An 11486-nucleotide genomic window follows, 5' to 3' on the forward strand; every position below is an offset into this window, starting at 1 on the left:
CTACTCCACTGAGGGGAGAGGGCGACGATTTCTTGCAACGAAGCAACCAGCCGGACTCGATTCGAGCTCGTTCCCCGGGAGTATTCGTTCCACATGACTGTTAAGACACATCGCAGCCTCCGAAGTGTAAATACGCGAAGTTCCGTAGTACAGCGAAAGTTCTTTCCAGAAGTCACACTTCGTCACCGGGTAGAGCCGCAATGTCGTCGCGCAACGAATTGAAGTTCAGTTCTTCGCCCATTTCACCGTGCGAAATTTCGAAAGTTCTAGATGAATGAAAGAACAGAAGGAACTATTGAAGTGATTTCAGCGAGCATTTCGAGCAGAACATCGACGCGGGAGACGGTTCCTCGAAAGCGTTTCCGAGCTTTCGCACTGTGGAGAAAAGGGCTGGACAGGATCCGGCGCGACCTCGGTGGGCGCCGCTGTCTCCGTTGATGACCGTTTAGCTTCGTCTGAATCGCTCACTCTGCAATGCCTCTAGTAAAACAAATACGTCTCCCATGATCGAACGGCCATCAGTGTTCAGCTAATCCCCTCGTCCATTTCGCTCAATATCGGCATTAGTTTGTAGAGCCCACGAATTGGTCGTCGCTCAGAATCCTGATGGATACCGAAACCAAGCGTTGTGCCGCTCGTATGGGCCACTCTCCTGACTCTGACCGAGTCTGATTGAGTAATTCCTTCTCGTTCCGGTTTGGCTACGGAGAAGTCGCATTCGGATCACGAAAAATCAAGAATTCGATCCACGATCGCATAGGAATCTGGTCGCCGCCGACAGCTCGAGACATCGATTTTGAAAGAAAAAAAATACAAGATTTAAGTAAATCGCTCATTCAGAGATTAAACCCGCATTGTCAGCCTTCACCCAGCGAACTTCTAAATAAACCACGTAAAATTGGAGCCCCGAGCGGAATCGAGTGAAACAAACATATTAAACCGACATTCCGATTCAAATTTGCTATACACACCTTGTTCATATCGAGCGAGAATTGTTCAAGTGGAAATAACTCTCGCTCACCTGATCCTGTCTTTTCTGACAACATTCGGAGATTGCGCCGCCAATCCGGTAATGCGATCAAAGTCAAAACATATTTTTGTTCTTTATCACTGGAAGCTGATTGAGCTCTCTTCCAAGAGAATGTCGCCATCTTCGCTCATGATGGCAACGGCACTCAAAGTCGTTGGCGGCTCTATGATTTTTCCGTTTTTTTGATCTTCTCGGATTGCACATGATCAACTTCTTGATCCGGCAATCCGGCTTCAGAAAAGAGTTAGAAACTCAGTAAGATGCATCGTAGACCACGAGGTCGCGGCAGCTCCAAGTTGATTACTGATAACTGATAACTAATGGCAACTTGCAGGCTGGCTGCTGTCGGAAAGGGATTAGTTCTAGTTGAAGCTGCTATCACCGGGTGCGACTTGACGGCTCGATGGATTCTTTCGGGCCGCTTCAGTGAACTATCTACCTGATCTCGATTTGCTGGGCGAAATCTTTGGGCAAACTGTACTTCTCAATTCTCTTATGGATGAAGTCAATGGAAGTTTCCGTTTTTCAGTATGTTAGGGTGGACGGCTTCATGTGTTCTTCTATCACCCTAGATCACACTGTGGTTCAAAATTGATGACAGCACGGAGCGTTTGAATTATGCTAATTTCCCAGACAAAAAGTGTCAGATGCAGAAAGCTTTTTGTTTTTTCTGTATCCCAATGGTCGAAGCGAAAAACAAATTCGACTTCCGCTGGTGTGCCATTGGTAATGAAGTTCTTATTAGCGTCGTTCCCCCTCGCTCGCCGTCACTGAAGGATAATTGAATCCTCAAGACCGCGGACAGAAGTTCCAGAAAGCAGACGCCGGAAAATGTGTGATTCCGTCCGTTACTGTAGCTCCTCAGGTGTGAAATATAGAACCCCTTCGCTGACAATCGGACCCGCTCCACCCACAAATACTGCACAACAGGGAACTCGTCTCATTAATCTTTACCGTTCAAGAGGAAAGATAATCAGGAATGAAATATTGAAAATTTTCTCGGATTGGCCACGCGATCGCGAAGCAGATGACGATCATATATTCTGATTCGAGAGAACAGGTTTATGTTTTTCGATAATGCTAGCCTCCAGAAGGTTCGATTTTTCACGGCGGCCCTCCTGGCGGATTAATACTGCTCCAATTTATCTCGGGAATTAATTGAAAAACACTGGCCCACCGCCTCGCGCGCTGAACGAAGATGACGGCAACTCTTCTCGGGAGCTTTTAAAAGTCTCAATTTCAGATGGTACGGCTCGGATTGCGGCGCCCTAATTGACTGGAGCCGCTCCGATCTCCCCTCCACGGGAATGATCCCATCTCAGAGAATGGTATCTTATTCTCGAGCTGCCCGATTCCTGGTATACTCTGGCTGATCCTCGGGGACAGAAACGAGAATTTTCGCCGCGTGAATGTGAGGCCGCTCATGCCCCGCAAAAAGAGTTTTAGCCGAAAGTGGCGTTGAGTCATCGACCGTGCCATATCCCATAAAAGCATGATAGGAAATATTTTTCTGCTCCACTGACAGCCCAAGAAAGTCGTCCGCCAAAGGTCGCAAAGGATTCGGAGAATGTGCAACTTCTCAGCTGATTTCTGATATAAAAAAAATCACTCGCTTACTCATGACCACAGGACAACAATAATCTCAAGCTTCCCTCGTTGAGCACCGTTACGACCCTTGTGGACGATTGTCCGAGACATATTCCCTTCTTTCAGATTCCGTTCGAGCAACGAACTGGGTAAATGAGGCTGACTGAGTGGTGATCTTATTGGTGAATATCTCTGGCATGTCGGTCGAACCCTGTATTCTTGGACGGAGGAGAGCCCCTCAGTACGATGGTACAATTAAGTCCATATCCAATGGTTTTGAATTGGCTCTCCTTGCCCACCACGAAAAACCCACGACCCTCCCACGGACATGTCGACGGATCGACCGACAGACATGCGGACCTATAGACGGACAGTGAGGCAGGTGCATCATCTTCGTCGTCGTTGTCTGTTTTTCATACACCTAAATAACGGCACTGCGGTCGGACGTCGAGCCGTTGGACAATGCATTGAGCTAGACGGCTCTTCGGCCGGTCAGTCAGCCTGTGAATCGACCTGCGTGCTCACCATTCTGTTGGATACTTGGCAAACAAGTGGAGCTCTGATGATTCCGTCAATGGTGACCGCGAAAGGACTCTTATCTGGAATTTCTCTACACTTGAATGGGGACTTATCAGTGCGCTCCTCAAACGAATAAGGTGAGTTATTGCTTGTGTCCGCCGTGTGAAATCCGAGCGCTCCTTCCATTCAGACGCCGCGCTCATTGTTCTGAGCTCGACTAGCCAAACGCAAATGGTTTGAGCTCGCGGCGCCATCACGTTCGTGGCAAAAGCCCGGATCCGGCGCTTGACGATTCAGGGGAACCAATTTGAATACTCGGCCTCCGTCCCGGTCTCGTCGGATGGGAGTCAGCCCTCAATTAGTCGAGACCCCGGACCGGAGACATTCCGCTCATGCTTATCCTATGTTTCCCTTGCTTCAGGGATGCCGGGGGAAGTCAGCCGTCAGTGAAGCATCAGTCTTACTCTGATGATACCCGGGACTGCTCTCGATTTGCCAATGTCTTACAGTACGCGAGATTTCTCGGCGAAATCAGCGGTTCGTAGTCGCAGCATCTCAATCGAGTCTTTCTATTGGAAGAGGATATTCCTCGTTAATTTTGCGGCAGCTCAGACTCCTGCAGGATGACACTCAACTGAATTTTTCAAACTCTCACTCGTCAATCTGATGTTTTCGTGTAAATATCAAGGCTGGATATCGTCAGTATATATCGATGTTTCTGGATGCCTTGGGTGGATCTCGGGAAAGCAGCGTTTTGTTTTCGTCTTGGGGCCATAACGCCCTGAGTTTCCGCCCCGACCTCACGACTTGGGCAGGTGATAGCCAAACTGGTTCGGGGAGCTTCTCGGTTTATTTCGTCTAAACGGATATCCCGATCACACCATCAACTCGGGTCCAGATTCGGTTATCGATATCTTTTCTCTTGAATCACGTATTCTGCTCGCAGCTCGAGAGATTTTTTCGGTCGTCTCCATCACTCACGAATATTTTTTCAATCAAAAAGAGAGGCTCAACGAAGAAATCGAGCCACACGCCAGATTTTTCCTCAAGTATCTCGAGGCGCGGAAGATTGCTAATTTTCGTGTGTCCTCGGGAGGGAGTGAACGATCGGATGTGGAGAAGAAGGTCAAGAAGAATACAGCTCGCTGTCGGCACGGCAGCGACGCGTCGTGTATATCTGCCACTTTCACCACTTTATGTCGGTCGTCACTTATTCTAGAATTAGATAAGCCAGGTGCGTCAAGCCAACCTGCTTATAACGCGGAAACGTTGAACGCTGACTTAGCTGTCGTCCAGACGAGTCCCTCTGCCGTGGGTCTGGCTTGAGAGAGGAAGCAACTGAATCATTCCATAGTACTGATAATTGTAGATATGATGCGTATAATATCGAGAGTAATGATCTCATTAGCCCATGCCCCTCGCGGCACGAAAATTTCAAAGCGAGGAGGCGCCAGTCAATGGAAAAACTGACGCCTCAGGCTCTAGGATACCACCTGAATACACGTACTGTTTCTCTTTTCTTTGGACATCGACGGCGGAGTGAGAATTCGGTCATTATGTAAGGTCGCCATTATGCGCTGTATGTTTTGGCGTCAACCTTGATAACCGAAAATGTCCGGACCAAGAATAAATAAGCTCTGGCCGTCAAACGATGTTTTTCAGCAGAACCACTCCTCGGTTCCTAGCAATCACGGAGAATTGACGAATCGAATTTCTCTTCAGATTTCGCCCACTGATGTATCTACCGACCTCCTCTCAAGAAAGATCAGTTTCCATAAGCGAAGATCAGTGATCGATCGCTCCCATGATTATTTTGAGGAGCACTCCCAAACAAATCAGGGACTTGACGACCCGCCGGAGTTGCTTGCCAGGCTTACTTTGAAGAGCTAACGCGACAAGGTTCGTTACCGGTACAGTTTCATCTCAGTTCGAGAAACTTGTTTACAATCATCATGCATAGGAATAGCTTTATCGTCAATCGTAGAAAAATTATCCTGTATAGAGAAGCGGCATGTTCGAGAATCACGGATCAGCGTTTTATCGGTAGCGAGGATCTCGCGATGGAAAACGACAGATTAGCCGGCGACTCAGACAATCCTCTACCGCTTGGACGATGCTACAACGGTGAAGTTCTGGTGCGGTGGAACAGTCGACAGAGTCTGAAATCTACGGGTCGCATACGCAGACGTCGGAGATTCCGGAGTCAAGTGAAGTGAGTCATCTCTACCGAGAACCGTGGATAGAGGGAGCGAAGCGCCGATCCGGCTGTGGCCAAACCCATTCAGAATGAGACTTAATCTTCCGCAGAGATCGTCGACTGTACAACGGGATCGTCGGTTCTGTCGCCCTCATCCTTGCTTTAGTGGCAGTCTGTGTTCCAGTGTATTACGCGGTTCTTAGGAGGTGCGTCGTCGTCCGGCCGACTATCGAGGCTACATATATCAGAAGTGGAGCCATACGAGTTTCTATGACTTCCTCTTATCCGACTGCACCCGGCGATGAGCACAGGATTGGACGCTAATGCATGCGAGTGATCCTCGGTTTTCACAGATACTTGAGCGAAATCGACTTCACACCGTTAGGCGAACGAAAGTTGAGAACTCCGTGGAAGAAAGCTTGTCCGAAATCTTTTTTCGAGGATTTTCGTCGTTACGATTGCTACCCCGATAAGAAAGGCGAAGTCTCGAAGCAGGACTGCCTGTCGAGGGGCTGCTGCTACAGAGAAGCGACAAACGCCAGGGTGAGCGTTATAGATCTGGCTATCAGAGCTTTCGTGTATCTTCCGACCGCACCCAGTGCCTGCGGTATTCCCCACTCCTGCGCGGTAACGGCTCACTCCATCATTATACAATCTCTCGATCGTAGGTCCCATCATGTTTTCTACCAACCAACAAGGGTTATCGACATTTCTCTGGCCCTAATCCCGTATGCACAAGAGGGTACGAATACATCTTGGACAAAGACGAGTCCCCCCTGAGGTACGGGGATGAGGCACCATACGTCACGCTTCGTGTCGAACATCAGACCACTGATCGGTTGAGGATCAAAGTAAGCGAAGACTGACTGGAAACCGTCGTTTGTGAAAGCTTCCTCCGTCCGTATTGTTGGCGTGGATCTCAATTCGAAAATTTTCGAACACCCTCTAGATTTCTGATCCCAAGGACGAGCGCGCCGAAGTACCTTTCCCGTCGCTACCGATTCATCACGAGAATTCGAACGCGTCAATGGAGGCCTATGCCGTATCTTACAACAAGATTTTCCCGTTCAGCGATAAGCAAGTAAGACGTTTTTCTTCGTGTCGCTTTTCATGTTCTGCGTCGCTCACTGGGAGCGTGTTCGAAATTAAAATGTGCGTTGCGCCAACGGGTGCTCCGCGAGCAGTAATTGATGTCGGCGACTGACGCTTTTTCAGGCTAACGACGGATGCCGCTGATAACTTATTATTATTATCGATAATTCAATGTGAATTTAGATCGTATCGATAGATTGTCGAAGGCTAAACGGATCCTCGATTCGTGAGCCATCCGTCATGTCGTACACCGAAAAATGATTATTGACCGCCAGTCGCAAGCGAGTCAAGGCGGAGTTTTGCCGCGCACAGGCCGCCCGGTCCCTTGATCTGCGGACCAACCGAGCGACCACACGCAGTCTGTTAGCGCTTCGAACAGAAAACTAACTTGTTGGGACCATGCCGGTGACCGTAATGATCATGATCGAGATAATTGAAATTTATCGTTTTGCAGGATATCATAATTCGGAGATCGGCGACCGGGACCACGGTTTTCGACACTTCGGCTGGGGCGCTGATCTTCTCCGGGCAATTCATAGAAGTAATTAGACAAGAGTCGATATCGGAGCAGAACTGATGGACTAATGGGATACCACTTCGGATTCATATTTGACCATTGCTTCATGCCGTCCTCGCTAGGCCTCCTCCGGAGGCGAATCCCTTCATGAATTCATTTTGTCATTAATCATCCTCGCAGATCACAACGCTCCTGCCCTCGCATAATGTATACGGCATAGGAGAACACATGAAGCCTGGCATCAAAATGGATCTCAATTACAAAACCTATCCCCTCTTCAACGCGGAGACTTATCCTCCAAACGTGGGTCCATCGATTTTATTTTCTTCTATCGAATATTCCCACTCTAGAGGTGAGATCAGGACCTGGGACTGAATAGATCACTTTCCCGGGAATAGGGGATGCAGGGCAACAGGCATGGATCTCACCCTTTCTACGTAGTCATTGAGAACGATGGAAACGCACACGGAGTTTTGCTGATGAACAGCAGTCCTATGGGTGAATGTCTTGATCTATCTAGCTCTAGAGTATCTCGATGTTTTGAACATTACTACGCTCCGAAAGGGGATCCTTCCAAGACTATCGATTGCAGAGATCCACGCGCAACCCGCTCCCTCTTTGACCTTCCGGGTCATCGGAGGTGTCCTCGATCTCTACATCTTCATGGGACCTGCGCCGGAAGATGTTCTTCGACAGTACCACTCCTTCATCGGGAGACCCTTCATGCCTCCGTATTGGGCTCTCGGTTATCACCTCGGAAGGTTTGTTCATTAGAAAATGCGTCGTTTAGGCGACACCAGGGGTCCGTAGCTCATAGACTTGTCATTGATCTCTGAAGGTTCCAGACAAGTGGAACATGGAACATGAGTCGTTGACGGATATTCGGGTGCCCGAATGAGACTGCGGCGAGCGGAACAAGTTTCAGGAGTTTTCCTTTCAGGTGGGGCTTCAAGAACGACTACTACGTGCAGACTCAGCAGGAAGCAATGAGGAAGCAGTCGATCCCCCAGGATGGGCTTTCGCTTGATCTCGATATCCGCGGGCAGCATGAAAGCTTTAATTTAGATACAAATGGTTAGGATCCCATCGTGGGACCTCGGACTCGGAGCTCGTAGCGGCGTAGAGTATCTCATGCTTGAAGCCCCTCCATCAGACTGGAAAGAAAGTTTGCCTGTCTTTCCAGGTACTTACAAGGAATTACCGGCCATAGTTGAATATCATCGGAAGAGAGATTATCGAGTCCTCTTGACTATGGAACCAGCTCTATCAGTCCAGCATTCTTCATTTATGAATGCTTTCAAACGCAAAATCCTCGTGCGCAATTCATTCGAGGGAACTGTCAAAGGACTGTCTTGGGCGGGCGAAGTGGGATATCCCGACTTCTTGAATGAGGCTTCATGGAAGTGGCTGGCAGACGAAGTTGCAGTTTATAGAATGAAGCTGACGTTCGATGGGATTTTTCTGGTGAGATAGAATTCAATCGAATAAGTCCACGAGAAGAATGATACTCGAAACGTAGTTCAACTTGATTCCTTTATCCCCCCACAGACTAACAATGAGCCTGTGGACTTCACGAATAAGTCTTTCGTGGAAACTGAATGCATCAACGACAACCTGAACTTCCCTCATTACAAACCCGGTAATTCTTTACATTCTGTGGGAGGTAGACTCTGATGGGACAGCACCAGGTGATGTTCACCAACTTCTGGTTTCATTTGTGAATGAATTTGCAAGCGCTCATTTATGATTTCGAATTTCAGCGACGAGAGGCAGTTTCCTTTTCGACGGAACCTTGTGCATGGATTCGAATCACATATTCAAAGGACATTCCATGAAACACTATAACGTCCACAATGTTTACGGGCATTTCAGGTGATGATCGGGTCGTTTCAAAAGGAATTCTCGAGTGACTCCGTCATTGTGAAAATTTTCGAAGGGAAGTCAAAGACTCACGCGAAGAATGCTGCTTTTCAGCGCCATCGCATTCTACAATGCCATGAAATCCATTCTCAACGGCACGAGACCACTGATAGTGTCACGGAGTACGTTTCTCGGAACCGGGCGGTACGCGGGGCATTGGTTCGATGAGCTCGATAGTTCCTCCTGGAGGGACATGCGGTCAGTACTTTCATCCTCGACCGGGATTCTCTAGGAGAACCCGAATGCTCGAATCCTAGCGGGGAACACGAGTACCGCGGATGATTGATGAGAAACTAAAACCGCAGGTGGACGCTGCGAGCCGCTCTCGAGATGAACATGTTCGGCATCCCCTTGGTTGGAGGAGACGTTTGCGGCCATTTCGAAGATTCTCCCCAAGAGCTGTGCTACCGATGGACTCAACTCGGGGCTATGCTGCCCCTGATGCGGAATCACAACGCAGACGAGGCTGCAGTGAGTATTGCTCCGCGACTTGGGAATTTCTCTGTCAGATTCGTGGTCACCAAGAAAATGATCACAATTAATATTCTCACCGCTGTTCCGAGATTCCGGGTCAGTTTTCCGAGAGAGCGACCGCGATAGCGACCCCCTCATTGCATCTGAATATCATTCTGAACTCTCAGTCTCAGGATCCGCCGGCATACGGAACGGATTTCTCGAGAGCAGTCCGAGAGATCATCCGCCTCCGATACCAATTGATTCCTTTCCTGTACACTCTGTTCTACAAAAGTCACGCAGTCGGCGGCAGCGTTATCCGCCCATTGTCATTCAAGTGAGTGCTGGGACCCAGAGCTGAGCAGTACGGATATCAGGAAGTTATGAAACCAAAGCACCTTCATGTTATATTCTGCAGCTTTCCAAACGACCGGAATTCCATAAAATCTGAAGAGCAATTGATGTGGGGTGACGCTCTCATGTTCAGTCCCGCACTCTATCTGGTGAGTGAGCCATTTACGACTGATGCTCCGGCCGGAGAGACGGGGCCTTGGGAGCTTCATTAATCTCGGAGAACCCATCAGCGATGGACTTGTTCTCTAAGAGGAACAATGGATTTTCAGTATCAGGTATCAAAAGAAGTCTATCTGCCGCCTGGGATATGGTATGATTTCTTCAGTGGAGAGCGAGTTTCGACGAGCGGTTCCTTCATTCAAATCCCAGTCCCTCTATACTCAGTCGAGAAACCTCTAGTCGCCCACGTTCGCGGAGGTAGAGTGATCCCGCTTCAGAACCCGGCCCTGAACACTCATTCGAGGTTTGTTGAAATCGACTTGTGCTTCGACTTATATGACAATAATGCGGAGGTGAATACCACGGGGTCCCCTCTCTCTACGGTTACACCGACAGTGAGGCTCATTCATAGACAATACGCGAGTCCTCAAGCTCTCGGGGAGTGTACCTCAATAAGATCATGGTCCGATAATGCCGTACACGCAATCGCTATAGAGATCTCCGGTTCAGATCCGAAATTCATGATTTAGAACTGCCGGTAGGGCTCCAGGGTCTTCTTCCGATCGATCTCCTAGTGAATTCTCACGAATCTCACCGGATTCTCGCTTTCCCGAAATTGCAGCCGGAAGAACCCCTTGTCGCTGATCGTTGCGTACGATGACACCTTTGGGTCAGAAGGGCAGCTCTATTGGGACGACGGCGAAACCCTAGGTTTGTTGACATCTGCGGATCGAATCCAATTTCCGTCCATGACTCTCAGCGGAAAAAAGGCCCTCGCATCACCATGAATCTTCTGTCGTTTTTTCAGACTCATTCGAGCGTGGTGACTACATAGTGATGAACATCGTTGCCAACAAGGTCGCCCGCTCGCTATTTCTGAAGGTTCCTCGAGGCTCATACTCTTCACGGAGCCCGTGTCGCGGTTCACAGACGGTGTCACAAATCACGCTTGACTCTCATTCCAAATTACAGACTGCACTCTCTTTGACGGTGATGTCCGGGAAATGCCATCTCTACGCTCCCTTCTATAATCTGGTCATACACAAAATCCGCCTCCTCGGCATGTACAAGAAGCCATCCCGGGTTCTCATCGACGGAAAGTGAGACAGAGAGTTTTTTTAAGACTCATTTGTAACTGCTTACCACGAGCTCGAGTGCCCATTCCAACAGATACGCCGGAGCCCCAACTCAGGATTGCTCGCCAATAAATTGAATTCTCAATCGGGATTCTCTTCGCAGGTACGCCCTTTTCCCGTCACAGATACATTGGATGTATCGACAGAACATCATGGAATTAAGTCGTCTCTTGGTGCCGCTCTCTAGGAACAGCAGCATAGTATGGGATTTCGACTGATGATTGAACCTCCGAAAATAAAGCCAGGATCTCAACATTATGGTTATGGTTATGGTTTATTGTGATCCAGATTGAGGTGTACATCCGTTTGTTTGTATATACACAGTCAATCAGCCTTTCATATCAGGCGCGAAATTCAGCAGATCGTTGTTTGTCCCAATCCTCCAGGATTCTTTTTGTCCTTCTTACTTCGGTTGCATTGTTTGCTCCTTCGTGGAGTCCGAGACGGCACAGGAGTTCTTCCCCCGTGTGATAGATGTCGTTGCATTCGAAGATGACGTGTTCCATCGTCTCTTCGTAGATG

General features: G+C 48.7%; 1 protein-coding gene across 1 annotated transcript; it reads left to right on the top strand.

The window, feature by feature from the left end:
* Positions 1 to 5196: 5196 nt before the first annotated feature.
* On the top strand, positions 5197 to 11182 carry LOC100902769 (sucrase-isomaltase, intestinal-like). Its single transcript, XM_029113312.1, has 22 exons — positions 5197 to 5348; positions 5444 to 5539; positions 5687 to 5876; positions 6002 to 6184; positions 6283 to 6414; positions 6880 to 6966; positions 7123 to 7245; positions 7341 to 7440; positions 7535 to 7703; positions 7883 to 8016; positions 8126 to 8406; positions 8491 to 8581; positions 8703 to 8814; positions 8917 to 9060; positions 9168 to 9333; positions 9504 to 9652; positions 9734 to 9818; positions 9939 to 10132; positions 10451 to 10539; positions 10637 to 10686; positions 10801 to 10928; positions 11068 to 11182. The coding sequence occupies exons 1-22, from the start codon at positions 5197 to 5199 to the stop codon at positions 11180 to 11182; spliced, it is 2970 nt and encodes a 989-aa protein (XP_028969145.1).
* The last annotated feature ends 304 nt before the right edge of the window (positions 11183 to 11486 follow it).

The sequence above is a fragment of the Galendromus occidentalis genome, unplaced genomic scaffold (genome assembly GCF_000255335.2).
Source record: "Galendromus occidentalis unplaced genomic scaffold, Mocc_1.1 scf7180000076543, whole genome shotgun sequence".
In the NCBI taxonomy this organism is placed as follows: domain Eukaryota; kingdom Metazoa; phylum Arthropoda; class Arachnida; order Mesostigmata; family Phytoseiidae; genus Galendromus; species Galendromus occidentalis.